The 16,087-nt window shown below is 49.2% G+C and overlaps 2 protein-coding genes across 2 annotated transcripts in view; both read left to right on the forward strand.

Moving 5' to 3' along the window:
• Rassf4 (Ras association (RalGDS/AF-6) domain family member 4) overlaps positions 1 to 8,952 on the forward strand; it is a 32,520-nt gene extending 23,568 nt beyond the window's left edge. Inside the window, exons 6-11 of the mRNA XM_013033769.1 lie at positions 215 to 372; positions 3,994 to 4,095; positions 4,349 to 4,400; positions 4,891 to 5,012; positions 6,284 to 6,381; positions 8,182 to 8,952. Coding sequence (XP_012889223.1) covers positions 215 to 372; positions 3,994 to 4,095; positions 4,349 to 4,400; positions 4,891 to 5,012; positions 6,284 to 6,381; positions 8,182 to 8,242 — 593 coding nt within the window. The 3' untranslated portion in view covers positions 8,243 to 8,952. The remainder of the gene's footprint in view (positions 1 to 214; positions 373 to 3,993; positions 4,096 to 4,348; positions 4,401 to 4,890; positions 5,013 to 6,283; positions 6,382 to 8,181) is intronic.
• Positions 8,953 to 9,593: 641 nt separating this feature from the next.
• Positions 9,594 to 16,087, forward strand: part of Znf22 (zinc finger protein 22) — an 11,930-nt gene continuing 5,436 nt past the window's right edge. The window contains exon 1 of the mRNA XM_013033771.1: positions 9,594 to 9,722. The gene's annotated coding sequence lies outside the window, so the exon portion shown is untranslated. The remainder of the gene's footprint in view (positions 9,723 to 16,087) is intronic.

Raw genomic sequence — 16,087 nt, forward strand, 5'->3', positions numbered from 1 at the left:
AGCCCAGGGACAGTGCCCAGGCCCTGAGTTCAAGCCCCACAATTCACTAAATAAAATAAGATAAATATACAGGAGCCATCATTGCCCCCGCCATGTGCTGGGACTGGCGTTGCCAGGGCTCTGGGGGCCTCACAGCCCCTGTGGCAACGGTCCCCACTGCTAGGGCCATGGCAGTTGCTACCTTTTCCTCCTCCATTCTCGTTTCCCTTTGCAGGGTCCCTGGAGGAGGAGGAGGAGATCCCACAGCTGTTGCGGACCCAGAGCGATGCCAGCTGTGTGATCCAGAGGAGGCCCAAGTCCCGCACACCTGCTGAGGCCCAGCGGGTGCGGAGACACCGCTTCTCCATCAACGGGCACTTCTACAATCACAAGGTAATGTCCCCACCCAGCCTTGCCTGGTCCCCGGTCCGGTGTGCAGGAATCATCACCCTGCTCAGAGTCAGGAGCCCCATTTCACCAGGACCTTCCCATCCTGATTTCTCAGGAGGAGAAATAACCAGTCCAAAGTCACCTCAGCATAGCACTTCCATCCTCAACCCACGCTGTCTCCACCCCCCTGCCCAGTCCAGAGATTCCCCACATCCTGTGGAGTTTGGGCAAGTGAAGCTTAAAGCAGTTAGACAATATAGGTCACGCCTGTCATCCTTGCTACTCAGGAGGCTGAGATCAGAGGGTAGACATTGCAAGCAGTCGTCCTTGAGACTCTCCAATGAACTACCAGGAAGCTGGAGCTGTGGATTCAATGGTAGAGCATCAATCAGCCTTGAGCACAAAAGCTCAGGAACAAAGCCCAGGTCCTGCATTCAAACCCTAGTATTTGCACATGCAGCACACACACACACACACACACACACACACACACACACACACAGCTTAAGGCAAACAGTAATGCCGAGTTTATTACCATGATTATCGTTACGATTGTTGGTACTAGAGTTTGAGCTCAGGATTCACAGTTGCTAGGAAAGTGCCATACCAATGAGCCATGGCCACCACCCAACAAGATTATCATTACCGCTGACATTTCTGATGGCCCCACCCTCCAGCTCCATCGATTGTTTGTTCCTGGGAACACTGTGTATCCAGCTGCCCTTTCTGGGTCAATTAAGCCTTCTCAGTGAGGTGTGCCCCAGGGCCTGCGTGTTCCCACAGAACCTGGGTGGCTTCTAATTCCCAGCACTCAGCCTTTTGTCCTAGTATGTATTGTACCGACCTTGGAGAAAGCACCATTTCCCCCATTACATCATGAGTAAACAACTAGAGAAGTTGATTGTGACTATAAATGGAAGGGCAGCTTGGGTGAGGCCCTGTTTAGGGTGTCCTATGACCTGCCATATCCTGCTATACCGGGAAAGAAAGTGGAGGCCTTTCCAGTGTGAGCCGCTTCTGTGTGTGCGTGTGCACGCGCGCATGTACATGTGCCAGTATTGGGGCTTGAACTCATGGCCTCTCACTCTCTCTTCCCTTTTTTGCTCAAAATTGGTGCTCTAGCACTGAAGCTATAATTTCACTTCAAGCTTTTTGCTGGTTAGTTGGAGATAAGAGGCTCACAGATGTTTCTGATCTGGCTGGCTTTGATCCTTTATCCTCAGATCACAGCCTCCTGAATAGCTAGGATTACAGGCCTAGCTACTGGCACCCAGCTGGTGTAGCATTTAAATGAGGTCTTTTTGAGATGAGAAAGTAACCTAAGGCCCTTTATTCTTACTAATTTCATCTTCAGTTCTTACTTGGAGCTGACTAATTTCATCTTCAGGAAAGGCCTCCTGTTGACAAGATCATATCCTTAAGAAGCCGAACGTCTCTGTTCCTTATTTCTTGGAAATGGAAGGCCTAACTCTGCCCTGCGTGGAGTGAGTGTATGAGCCACATCCTCCAGGTCTCAGCTGTGGAGAGCTACAGTTTGAGGCTAATGCTGGATCAGAACAGACTGGAAACTAGCTAGGGATACTGAAAAAGAGCCTTAAGTACCCTGAGCCTCAGCTACTTCCTTGGGAAAGCAAATTGTAGAAGCAGACTCTGCAGATTTGAACTTGGCTTGTGGAACAAGGAGAAGTCCAGTCACACAGATGGGGCAGCATACCACCTCCCAGCTTCATTGGGGTTTCAGCCATCACACAGTTCTTAGTAAAGGCACTGTCCTTTCTAGAGGGACAACCCTGACTAGCTTTTTTTTTCTTTTGGTGCCAGTCCTAGGGCTTGAACTCAGGGCCTAGGCACTATCCCTGAGCAGTTTCACTCAAGGCTAGTGCTCTACCACTTCAGCCACAGCTCTACTTCTTATTTTCTGGTGGTTATTTGGAGATAAAAGTTCCATGGAGCCGGGCACTGGTGGCTCACGCCTGTAATCCTAGCTACTAGAAGGCTGAGATCTGAGAATCATGGTTCAAAGCCAGCCCGGGCAGGAAACTGTGAGGCTCTTATTTCCAATAAACTACTAGAAAACCGGAAGTGGTGTTATGGCTCAAGTGGTAGAATGCTCGCTCACCTTACGCTGAAGAGCTAAGGGATAGCACCCAAGCCCAGAGTTCAAGCCCCACAACCAACCAAAAAAAAAACAGTTCCATAGACTTTCCTGCTCAAGCTAGCTTCAAACTGTAATCTTCATATCTAAACCTCCTGAGTAGCTAGGATGATAGGCATGAGCCATGGTACCTGGTGTGACCAGCTATTTAACACCACTCCCCCAAGCATACACTTTCTTTCTAAGGAAAAGGAACTAATTCCACATGATTCATTGGGGAGTTAAATTGAAGACTGTCTTAAAATATTCAGCAGCTGGGAGCCGGTGGCTCACACCTGTCATCCTAGCTACTCAGGAGACTGAGATCTTACGATAGTTGTTTGAAGCCAGCTGGGGCAGAAGAACCAGTGATACTCTTTTTTAGTTTTTCCCCAGTCATGGGGCTTGAATTCTGGGCTGGGCACTGTCCCTGAGCTCTTCAGCTCAAGGCAAGAGCTCTACCACTTGAGCCACAGCACCACTTCTGGTTTTCTGGTGGTTAATTGGGGATAAGAGTCTCACGGACTTTCCTGCCTAGGCTGGCTTTGAACTGCGATCCTTAGATCTCAGCCTCCTGAGTAGCTAAGATTATAGGTGTGAGCCACCAGCGCCTAACAGTGATACTCTTATCTTCAATTAACCACCAAAAAGCTGGAAATAGGAAATAGAGCTGTAGTTCAAGTGGGAGGGTAGCAGTGTTGACTGAAAAAGTTTAGGGACAGTGCCCAGGCCCTGAGTTCAAGCTCCAGTACCAACACACACATACACACACACACACACACACACACACGGAATACAGTGAGTCTACGCAAAACATGTCTATGGCACAGGAGGCTTAAAGGATCCTGTCATACATAGGTAGCAAAAAGATGAGCTACGCATGGCATTGTGTCATCCAGGCGATGTGTCTTCAGATACTTTTACCTCAAAGCACACTTCACAAAAGCGCTCTGACATGGTACTTATGAGACAGCAGGCCTGAACTCTACTTCAGAGGCAGATTCTGGTTCAGGAGGTCTAATCATTGGAGAAGAGGAAAGGCAAAAGTAGGACTGTACTTCACTTGATGAAGGGGGGCTGGGCCGCATGTGGAGTTGCAGGGTTTTGGAAGGTGGTACTGTAGACATTAGTATGGAAAATGGTCTGGAAGGCTTAAGGTGAAGGGAAGTTCTGCAGTGTGACTTGGGGGCCTCCCCTTAGCACTGTGGGGAAATGGCAGCTCCTGGGAATCTCTAGCCTGTAGAATCAACAGACACTAGATGATTTGATCCATCTGATGAACTGGATCCTGGGGTCCAGAGAACTGGTCCTGATGGACACATGGCCATCTTTCTTAAGCTCCAGAAGGCACTGTTAGCTTCCCAAGCCCATACAAGCCAAACTGCATGTGGGTGAGCAGTGCTGGTGCTCCTGGGGCCCAAAGTGCATCACTGAGAACCAGCCCAGGGCTCCTCCAGGCCTGCTCTGAGCTGACCTTCTGCCCTGCACAGACCTCTGTGTTCACTCCTGCCTATGGATCCGTGACCAATGTGAGGGTCAACAGCACTATGACCACCCTGCAGGTGCTTACGCTGCTGCTGAACAAGTTCCGGGTAAGTCTGGCCCCCTGGGGGCAGCCCTGGCCCAGGATGCTGGCAGTCTGCATTGTGGGAGCAGGGCTGGCAAGGCTGGGGTCAGCTGCCCATGGCTCCTATGATAAGCCCAATAAGGCTTTCTCTGCTGAGAGGGCATCCCTGGGATTTTAAACAGAGGAATGGGGCTTGGGGCTTGGTGGCTTTTGTGGTTGTAGTCCCTCTGTTTCCCTTTATCTCTACGACCTGTGTCTGACTTCCTGTGACTGTGCAGGTAGAAGATGGACCCAGTGAGTTTGCGCTCTACATCGTCCATGAATCTGGTGGTAAGTGTCAGTTTCTACTTCTAGGTCATAAAAGCAACAAGGCAAACTCACAGCCAGTGCTTTCTCTGTAAAGGCCCTGGCGTGGCTGAATCGGTTGATTTGGCAGCCTCTGCCCTCTTCCTCACACATCTCTTCTTCAGCCCAAACCCAGGCACGCTTACTATCATTCTCAGAATTTCATGGTAACTGCAAAGTCCTCATTAGCCTTTTTGTTGTTGCTGTTTGTGGTGGTTGTGGGGCTTGAGCTTAGGACCTGAGCACTGTCCCTGAGCTCTTTTACTCAAGAATAGTGCTCTACTGCTTGAGCCACAGATCCACTTCTGGCTTTTTGGTAGTTTGTTGGTGATAAGAGTTTCACAAACTTTCCTGCTGGGGCTGGCTTTGAACTTTGATCCTCATATGTCTGCCTCCTGAATAGTGAGGATTACAGGCCTGAGCCACCGGTACTCAGCAATTACATAGGACTTTTCTATAATGACTTTTCTTGCAGAGAGGACCAGATTAAAGGACTGTGAGTACCCACTGATTTCCAGAATCCTGCATGGGCCCTGTGAGAAGATTGTCAAGATCTTCCTGATGGAAGCTGACCTGGGCGAGGAGGTACCTCACGATGTAAGTGGCCCTGGGCTGGGGCCTGCTCCTCGGAAGGGCTTAGGAGGACACAGGGGGCTCCAGAGGGCTCTGAAGGTGACTTTGGCCCTGAGAGCATCCTCCAGGATGATGCCTTCCAGGCTTCCACCGACATCCAGTAGGACTCCAGTTCTTCAGCCTCCTGTCCTGTGGCCTCCAGCTACATAGCCTGCTTAAAAGAAAGATGAATTAGGATCTAGAAAACCATAGCCTTGTCATTTTCCTCTGAGACAGATTCCTTCATTAGAGCATGTTTTTGGTGCCAGTCCTGGGGCTTGAACTCATGGCCTGAGTGCTATCACTTCTTTTTCTTCAAAGCGAATGCTCTACCACCTGCGCCACGGCACTACTTTCAGCTTTTACTGAGTAGTTTATTGGAGATAAGAATCTCAGATTTTCCTGCCAGGCTGGCTTTGAACCGTGATCCTCTGATCTCAGCCACCAGCACCCAGCCATCACAGCATTGTTGCCATTACATGAAACCCACACAAGAACTCCTCAGCTAGGGCCCAACTTGAGCCTTTGCAAAGAAAGGAAGTATCTAAGCCTCACTAATAGTCCAGCTTCTAGCCAATAGATGAGCAGGTTTCCAAACTCCATGGCAGAAGAGACTTGAAGAGTTTCAACCCCACAGAGCAGGCCTGGTGCCCCACCCACTCGGCCTTCCCACGGGACTGGTATAGCTTTGCTCCATTGTTAGAAACAATGACAATCCTGTTGCCCAGCCCCTCCCGCCTCTGAGAACACTACTGGACCACTAGACAGTGTAACAGTAGTGAATGCTTTTCCTAATATTCAGCTCAGTATTTCCTCCCAGGAATAACAGCTGCCTTTGAGAAGAACAAAAACAAAAAGAAAATGTTCCTATTCTCCCATGACACAAAGAAAGCAGAGTTAGGAGTAAGGTGAAAAGATGAGCAGATTCTGTGGGTTCAAGACATTGTCTGGCTTGAGGTGACCAAAAAGACATTTTGGAACGCTAGACACGGGTGGCTCATGCCTATCATCCTTGCTATTCAGGAAGCTGATATCTAAGGATCATGGTTCAAAGCTAGCCTGGGGCAGGAAAGTCTGTGAGATGCTTATTTCCAATTAGCTACCCCAAACCCAGAAATGGAGCTGTAGCTCAGTGATAGCCTTGAGAGAAAAAGCTTAGGGTTAGCACCAAGGCCCTGAGTTCATGCTCCAGAACTGGCACAAAAATTTTGTGCTTCTGGTTTCATTCACATCAAAAATGTTCTTGGCTTTTCTAGGTCGCCCAGTACATTAAGTTTGAAATGCCAGTGCTGGACAGTTTTGTTGAAAAATTAAAAGAAGAGGAAGAAAGAGAAATAATCAAACTCACCATGAAGTAAGCAACACCACCTAAGCCACTGGCGGGTCCTGACCTCCAGGTCGTGTGTGCAGGGCGCCCTGTGCTCTGTGGGCAGTTGTTTCTCCTCGGAAGGTGCCAGGTGGGCTTGCTGTTTTGGAAAGCCTGCTTACCCTGGCATCCCAGCCATACTGTCTGGCCCCTGCTCAGAACTGACATCAAGCTGAGGAGAGAGCCTGCCAACCTAGAGGGGGACACCCACTTAGATGGGGCTCAAGCTGAAGGAGGGCCGCAGAAGAAAAGGCAGGGGCAGGAGTGTGATAGGTTTTGGTTGTTATTGTTTTGTTTTTACCAGTCCTGGAGCTGGAACTCAAGGCCTTGGTGCTGTCCCTGAGCTTTTTTGCTCAAGCTTGGTACTTTATCACCTGAGCCACAGCTCTACTTCCAACTTTTCTTGGGTTCATTAGAGATAAGAGTCTCACAGACTTTCCTGCCTGCACTGGCCTTAAACCTTGACCCTCAGATCTCAGCCTCCTGAGTAGTTAGGTTTATAGATGTGAGCCACTGGCATCTGGCTTGTTTTTATGTTTTTGGTTTTTATTTTTAATTTGTGTGTGGGGGTGTGTATGTGGGGGGTGTAGGGATATGGGTGTGTGTACTGGGGCTTGAACTTAGGGCTTGGGTGTTAAACTTTAGCTTTTTTGCTCAAAGCTAGTGTTCTACCACTTGAGACAGACCTCCACCTCCAGCATTTTAGTGGTTAATTGGAGCTAAGAGTCTCATAGACTTTATTTCTGCCCAGGCTGGCTTTGAACTGTGATCCTCAGATCTCAGCCTCCTGAGTAGCTAGGATTATAGATGTGAGCCACCAGTGCCTGGCCATTCCAGGGTTTTAGAGTTGGAAAGGAGCTAGGGATTTAGCTAGTCAGTCTGCTCCTGTGGCACAAGTTAGTTGCCAAGCCCAGACTACCTGACCCAACTCTGCTACCCCAGCTCTCTGCCCCAGCACATCCCTGTGTATTGTGAACTCGTGGAATAGAATTGTCCTCATTCCAGGTTTTTGTTGTTGTTGTTTTGAGGTGTGTGTGTGTGTGTGTGTGTGTGTGTGTGTGTGTGAGAGAGAGAGAGAGAGAGAGAGAGAGTGAGTGAGTGAGTGAGAGAGAGAGAGAGGAGAGAGAAAACTAGGGGCTTGCACTCAGGGCCTAGGTACAGTCCCTTATCTGGTGCTCAACTATTTGAGCTTGAGCTATGTGGTGGTTGATTGGACATTCTGTAGGGTGTGTGTGTGTGTGTGTGTGTGTGTGTGTGTGTGTGTGTGTGTGTGTGTGTGTATCTGTCTGTCTGTCTGTCTGTCTGTCTATCTTGGAGCTTGAACTCAGGTCCTGGGTATTGTATGTCCCTAAGGTGGGTTTTTTGTTTTATTTTGTTTTGTTTTTCTCTCTAGGCCAGTGCTCTACTGCTTGAGCCATATACTTCTACTTCTGACTTATTTTTTGGTGGTTAGTTGGAAATAAGATTCTCACAAACTTTCTTGCCTGGACTGGCCTTGAACCTTGATCCTCAGATCTCAGGCTTCTGAGTACTTAGGATAACAGACATGAGCCACCGGCTCCTGGTCTAGCATTCTGTTCAGAAGGTCTATGCAGTCTGCAGTCCTGCTCACCCTTCATAAGAGGGCCAAGGCTACTCCCCTCTGTGGTGGAGGAGAGGTGATGGTGGGCCATTAGCCAGTTGGGAACAGTGGTTTCCTGAACCAGAGAGCTGTACTCTCTCCTTCCCTCCCACTCTCCTGCCTCCCCTCCCCCCAGCCTCAGTCACCTTATCTGTGTCTCCCTCAAGGTTCCAAGCCCTTCGTTTGACAATGCTACAGCGCCTGGAACAGCTAGTGGAAGCCAAGTAGTCAGCTAGCACCTGACTCTTCGGACGTCCCCGTGACAACCACATGAGGAGTTCCAGTGGCCCAGCACAGCCTGGCTACTGACCAATGGCCTCTGTGCCCCTGCAGGAACCTGGCATCTGTGCTTCTACCCTGCCCAAAGCCCAAGTAGCCTTTCTGCATACCTCTCCTCAGCCCCATGGGAACCCCCTTCCAGGGAGCAGATCGGGGCCTGAGGAGCCAGGAACACGCCAGCTGTGTTCTGTGTGTGAGGCTGGCCTGCCAGTGTGGCATCAGCCACGTTTATATGGATGTTGGTATGGAAACCCATTCATTCACCTCTCTCAATCAGGAGAGTAGCAGCTGACCCATCCCTCGGGGCCTGGGCTTTATCGGCTTGCCCAGAGCCCTGCCTCATCACAAGTTCCTGTCATCATCCTTGAACCATCCATGAACCACAGGATTCCTGTCTTCTCCCCTGCCATGCACAGAGCAGGCCTGCCACCCATATGGAGACAGCCATAATGTCATGGCACGGCACCGCTCCCTCCAGTGCAGATGTGAGATCTGCAATACAACCACGAGGACCCCATCTGATGTCTGCAGAAGTATCCTCACTTCTCAGTGAGACCCACAGAATTCTCTTTGTGTGTGGGCAAGTGCACACACACACCCGTGTACATGCACCTGTACACGCAGTACTGGAGCTTGAACTCAGGGTTTGGGCTCTGTCCCTTAGCATTTCCACTTGAGCCACAGCTCTACTTCCAGCTTTTTTGGTGCTTAAGTAGAGATAAGAATCTCTCAGACTTTCCTGCCCAGTCTGGCTTCAAACCTGGATCCTCATGATTGGTTAGGATTATAGGCATGAGCTACTGGCGCCCCTCCAAAACTTTTTCAAGAAGCTTACTGCAGGAAACATTTCAATTTAATCAGCCAAGGAGAGCAGTTCATCTGGCAATAAAGGACTGGTGGATATTGAAAGGCAATGCTCAGCTCCCCCTCCCTCTTACTCTCCTGTGGGCCTCTGTGCATCTTCTCTACACTTGAGCCTTGTACTTCTAGTGTCAGGGAGCAATTCTTAATACTTCCCTGAAAAACAGAGCAAAGAGGTGAAAGGTCTGTTTGGGGACAAAGGGCTTTCAATTCCCTTGGGACCAGATACTGGACAATTTGTGTTTGTTGACTGCTAGGGAATTTCTGGACTGAATGAGAAAAACCTTTGCAAAATTATGCAAGGATTTACATCAGTCTTGTTTGTCTAAAAGGAAAGCAAACTGGAGAGCAAATTCCTTTCCTGTTGGGTGCGGGGTGGGGTGGGGGTGGGGGTAGGGGTGGGGTCCAGGGACTGGGACTTAAAGGGAGAAGACAGTTCATGCCCAGCCTCTGCCTTGTGAAGAACAGAACTTGGGGACAGTTACTCTTCAGAGTGGACTTAGTCCAGGTTTCTCCAGACCCAGCTCCATCATCTGAGAGACACATAGATGGCCGGAGAGGCCTAGAGGTGGTTTTCCTATCGTCTCCACTTTGGCACTGTGGTATTTTAGGTATTCCATAAAACGTGCTGGATCTGGAGAAGGGAGATTCACTTCTCCCTCCCTCCCTCCCTCCCTCCCTCCCTTCCTTTCTTTTTTTCTTTCGTTAGTCATGGGACTTGAACTCTGGGCCTGGGCACTGTCCCTGAGCTCTTCAGCTCAAGGCAAGCACTCTACCACTGGAGCCACAACACCACTTCCTGTTTTCTGGTGGTTAATTGGAGATAAGATTCTCACAGAGGGGCTGGGAAGGTAGCTCAGTGGTAGAGTGCTTGCCTTGCATGCATGAGGCCCTGGGTTCAATTCCTCAGCACCACATAAACAGAAAAAAAAAGCCGGAAGTGGCACTGTGGCTCAAGTGGTAGAGTGCTAGCCTTGAGCTGAAGAGCTGAGGGACAGTGCCCAGGCCCAGAGTTCAGGCCCCACGACCGGACCAAAAAAAAAAAAAAAGTCTCACAGAATTTTCCTCCCCTGGCTGGCTTTGAATATCGGTCCTCAGATCTCAGCCTCCTGAGTAGCTAGGATTATAGGCGTGAGCCACTGGCGCTGGGCTGAGATTCCTTTCCTTTTTCCTCTACATTTCCACCTTGACTTTTTTATTTTTTGGTGCCAGTACTGGGATTTGAACTCAGGGTTTGGGCACTGTCTTTTAGCTTTTTTACTCAAGACGGATGCTCTGCACTTGAGCCACACTTCCAATTTTCAGCTTTTTTGGTGGTTAATTTGAGATGAGTCTCTTGGTCTTTGCTGCCCAGGCTGGCTTTGAACTGTGATCCTCAGATCTCAGCCTCCTTTGTAGCTAGGATTGCAGGAGTGAGCCACCAGTGCCCAGCTGACCTTGACCTAATGAGAAGCCCTTATCCTATAATACATGGGACCATGACTAGCAGAAGAGCTAGTGTACACCACCTGTGATGCTGACGTTGCTTGCTTCACTTGAAGGAGTTTGGGGCTTGGCATAGGGTCTGGAGCATGAGGAAAGTCAGTGGTGATGGCACCCTGCATTATAGAATTTCCTTCCCAGAATGGTCTCTGGAATCTTCCAAACAGGAGTTCAGTAGAATAGAAAATGAATCAGGTGCCATGGCTCAAGCTGATAGCACCCATCCCAGAAGCACACAGACATAGGCACGAATAACAAAGGGGTTTATTCCCGGCCCGGGGGGGGGGGTGGCTGACAAGGCAACCTCTCTCATGGGGAAAGGGAGAAATGGCACCTGTCTTAGTTCAGGGCATCGTTAAATAGTCAGGATTAGAGGTAGGAGGTACTCCGCATGCACAGCTAGTCACCAAAAATAGTTCAGGGCATCGTTAAATAGTCAGGATTAGAGGTAGGAGGTACTCCGCATGCACAGCTGGTCACCAAAGATAGTGCATAGGCAGGATAGAGTTCAGGTCTGGGTGGAAGGCATTCTGCTGATGCAGCTAGGGGCTAGAGATAGAGGCTGAGAGCTTAGGATGGAGACTGTACAGCCCAAATGGGAGAGGACATAGTAACAACGCCTGTAATCCTAGCTTCTAAGGAGGTTGAGATCTGAAGATCCCACTTCAAAGATAGCCCAGGCAGAAAATCCATAAGACTCTTACCTCCAATTAACCACCCAAAACCTGGAAGTGGAGAACACCAGCCTTGAATGAAGGCCCTGAGTTCAAGCTCCAGTACCAAAACAAAAAAACAGAAGGAAAAAGAGAGATGGAAAGAGGCCGGGAGTGAGGAAGAAAGAAGGAAGGAAAAGAGAAGGAAGGAAGGAAGGAAATCAAGCAGAAAGTCCCAGACAGTTTTACTTTTTGTATTTACAACTTCAGGTCTAGGACAACTACATGTCCACTTCTCTGTAGCATGTTTGGCCCTAAACGACAAAGACAGAGCCATAGTGTCTCCTCATGAGGAGAGGCAGGCCTGGCATTGGGAATGTATGAAGACCAGTGAAGCAGAGAACCAGTTAAGTTCCTAGGAAAGTTCTGGGGAGATTACAGATGGGAAGATCTTGCTGGCCTAGGAGCAGGACTAGGGCTTGGATCAAGGAAGCTTTTGAAGCAGGAAATCTTGTAAGCACCCACCAGCCTGATTAGTTGGTTGATTTTTGCAATTGCTCAAATATCATGTCAGACCTTTTTAGATAAGTTCAAGTGTGGAAATCATTATTCTTAACATTGATTTCTGAATATTGCAACGAAGAGGAAAATTGCACAGAAAAGGGAAAAAAACAACTTCTTTTCACAACATGCAGAGAGCGTCACAAATCTTTTCATCAACACATTTGTTTTTCAGAGGCCATCAGCCAAGCTGCTAATTTGGGGTCTCTAACACAAGATTTAAGATATCAGAAACTGGGATAGCCTGCTGTCTGGGGAGAAGTTTAGTGCCAAGTATGGCTCATGGGTTTTTATCAATCTCAAACAATGATGGTATCCAAAGATAAAGGGCAGATCCCTGCCAGAAAAATGCCATCTTCTATCCCAGAACTATCAGCCCAGCCCTCAGGGATCAGAGAAGGTTAACAAACCACACAAGATGAAATCAACACAATTGTGAAAGGTCTGCACTCAGGAAAAGGAAAAACAGAGTTGTTTGTCCAGAACAAATGGCCAGAAGTGGGAGAGTTGGGGGGAGGTGGGGGGGAGAGGAGTGATCCAGCTTGTTTTTCTGTGGCCATAATCACCTGCCTGAAGTGTTTGCCAGAAAGTGGATTAAAGATCACATCATCAAAACAAAGCCATCTACCCAGGATACACCTGGCACCTTTCGTCCCAGAGAAATAAGGCCAAGACTTACTAGGCAGTCTGGCCAGGTTTTTTTTTGTAGAGGATCTGGGATTTGGCCAAATGTGCCCTGGGTGTGGGCACTGGTGCCCTGCAGCTGCTATGGAGGCAGGATATCCTTGTCAGTGGGGTGCTGAGTGCAGCCCCCAACCCCATCTGTCAGCCCCTCAGTAGCTATCAGGAAGGAAGCTTCACGCATAAAAGCAGCCAGATGCACGCACTATATTTAGGCCCTAAGAGCTGTGATTGTCTGGATGGGTGCCAGCTGTGGACATGCTGCCGACCCGCAGCACGCAGGGTGGGGCTCACACCCTTCAGGGGCTTTCTTCTCAGGGAGGCTTACTGCAGCCCTGACATGGGAATCCCCATTTCCTTTCCCAGAAAACCCAAAGGAAATAAGTCTCAAGCTGAAAAGGGCCATTGTCCAGGGTCCCTGGCTGAAGGGCTGCTCAGGGGGAGACAGACCTCTGTAGGCTTGAGCTTGGGGTATGTGTGTGGCCGAAGCTGGTGGCTCACATCTCTCATCCCAGCTACTCAGGGGGCTGTGGTCTGAGGGTCCAGGTTCAAAACCAGCCTGGATAGGAAGGCCCTTGAAACTCTGATCACACTTAGGCATCAAAAAGCCAGAAGTGGAGCTGTGGCTAAGTGGTAGAGTGTCAGCCTTGAGTGAAAAAGCTAAGGGACAGCGTCTAGACCCTGAGTTCAAACCCTAGTACCAGCACACACACACACACACACACACACACACACACACACCATCTTATCGTGTGTGTGTGTGTGTGTGTGTGTGTGTGTGTGTGTATTAAAACCCTGAGAAATGGCGGTTGTCTTGCTAGGATGTATCCCAGCCTGGAAGATTCTTCTGCAATAAGCCTTTCAAATACCACCACACTCAGGGACACAGTGACCCCTGCTGGGCAGTTTTCCGGAGACACCCCAGCCAGTGAGACGTCTAATGAAGAGCGTGGCCTCTGTTTCAGCTGCCCTCTCTTGTCCCTGTCTCCTTTCTCAGGTATCACAGGTGGCCACAATTGATCATTTCATTTGCTTAAAAAGAAACTGGAAGGGGCTGGGAAGGTGGCTCAGTGGTAGAGTTCTTGCCTTGCATGCATGAGGCCCTGGGTTCGATTCCTCAGCACCACATAAGCAGAAAAAGCCAGAAGTGGCGGTGTAGCTCAAGTGGTAGAGCTCTAGCCTTGAGCTGAAGAGCTGAGGGACAGTGCCCAGGCCCAGAGTTCTAGCCCCCACGACCAACCAAAAAAATAAAAGAAGAAGGAAAAGAAACTGGAAGTTGGGCTCTGGTAGCTCACACCTGTAATCCTTGCTACTCAGGAGGTTGATATCTGAGAACTGCAGTTCAAAGCCATTCTTGGCAGAAAAACCCATGAGACTCTTATTTCCAATTAATCAGCAAAAAGCTAGAAGTAGAGGAGTGGCTCAAGTGGTAGAGCACTACTAGCCTTGGAAAAAGTCAGGCAAGAGTGCCAGGCCCTGATTTCAACCCTCAATTACAACACACACAAATATTAATGCAATAAACATTTACTGAGTGCTTGCTACCTGCTAAGTACCATCTTAGCACTGCAGATGCACAACAAAGTAAAAAGACCCATCGTGGCAGTTAATGTCACGGATCAGAAGCCTTTGGGGGATTTTGAACGCCTGTTTTTAAAGGGATCACTGTGTGTTGCAACAAAAGCCAGTGCAAGCTGGGCACCAATGGCTAATGCCTGTAATCCCAGCTATTCAGGAGGCTGAGATGTAAGGACCCCAGTTTGCAGCCAGCCAGGGCAGAAAAGTCTTTAAGATGCTTATCTCCAATTAACTACCAGAAAACGGGAAGTGGCTCCTAGTGGTAGAGTAGTAGCCTTGAGCAAAAGAGCTTAGCACCCTGGTTGAGTTCACACTCCACAACAGACAAACAAAAACAACAAAACAGTGCAATACTTTGGCATGATTATCACACATATAATTAGGGCTCTTGAGTAATCAATTGGATACTCAAGTTTGGAGTTTAGTAGTATTTGCACCCCATGAATTACAGTCAGGGAGTCTCAGCCAGGAGGGGCTCCCTAGGGATCCAAGGGAGTCTAGAACATAGGAGAATACCAGCGAAGCTATTCCCTGAAAGGGACAGAAGCTAGAACTCATCACTAAAGAAAATTAAGTAGATCCACTCAAAATCAAGTCTTGGAGAGAATGATAAAGGGGGTAACATTAATCAAGAGTCATTGTACCTATAAACTGATTTGTTGAATGTTAATTCGTTTGTACAACTACTTAAAAATAATACAAATATAAACTGGGCACAGGTGACTCATGCCTGTAATCCTAGCTACTCAGGAGGCTGAAATCTGAGGATCACAGTTCAAAGCCAGCCTGGGCAGAAAAGTCCCCATGAGACTCTTATCTCCAATAAACTACTCAAAAAAAAAAAAAAAACCCTAAAAGTGACACTGTGGCTCAAGTGGTAGAGTACTACTAGCCTTGAGCACAAAGAAGCTGAGTTAAAGCCTGGGACCTCCAGAAACAAAACAAAGAAAACACATTTTTTAAAAAAGACTTGGGAGCGGAAATTTCTTGGCCTCTCCCAAAGGGGGTTAGGTACTGTGCAAACGTGAGCAAATTTCTTCTCTAAGTGTAAATTCCCTGGGCTGTAACTGAAGTATGATTTTTCCTAGGCTGTTGGTGAAAATAAATGAGTTGTGGGGGGAAAAGTGTATGTTTATACCAGATACCCAGTTATCTTTATTAAGAATGTAATAATTTCCAGTTGGACACCTGGTGGCCTGTAATCGTAGTGACTCAGGAGGCTAAGGTCTGAGGATGGAAGTCAGCCTAGTCAGGAATGTCTGAGATTCTGATAGCCAATAAACTACTAAAAGAGCTGTGAGTGGCTGTGTGGATCAAAGGGTAGAGCACCAGCCTTAAGTTTAAAAGCTCGAGCCAGCGCTCAGGCCCTGAGTTTAAGCCCAAGCACCAAAACCATGCACACATATGTATAAGCAGTGTGTACACATGGAGTATCACACCGTGTAGGTGTTTCCGGGCCACCCCAAATGAAGGATCCCACACATCCATCCCAGGGGACCACGCAGAGGCAGGCAGGCACCCAAAGGGAGCACAAGTCACCCCCCCCACCATCCAGGTAGCAGGAGGTGTCTGAGGGGAGGGAGGGAGGTAGATGGGGTTCAGGTGGATCTGGGCGCAGAGAGGGAGGGGCCAGCTGCCTGGCGGGAACTCCGGGGATGACAGGGGCACAGGCCGGGGTGGAGCCGAGGACCAAAGGTGAGCATAATGCCCACAGTAGGCACTCACGGAATACCGCACAGTGTATACACACACACGCACGCACACACACACATGCGCGCGCAGAGTATGCACACACACAGTGTACGCACACACACAGGCACACGGCGGGCGGGCCGCACAGCCAGCGCGGCTGGGGTGGGCGCCGACCATAGAGGGTCTCTCCGCCACGTTCCTAGAGAGGTCGCTGCGGCGCGGGCCGGAGGCCCGCACTTCCGGCGGCGGGAGCGGCGCGGGGTGGCCAGAGTGGCGGGCTGCGGGC

The sequence above is a fragment of the Dipodomys ordii genome, unplaced genomic scaffold (assembly GCF_000151885.1).
Source record: "Dipodomys ordii isolate 6190 unplaced genomic scaffold, Dord_2.0 Scaffold176, whole genome shotgun sequence".
Lineage (NCBI taxonomy): Eukaryota > Metazoa > Chordata > Mammalia > Rodentia > Heteromyidae > Dipodomys > Dipodomys ordii.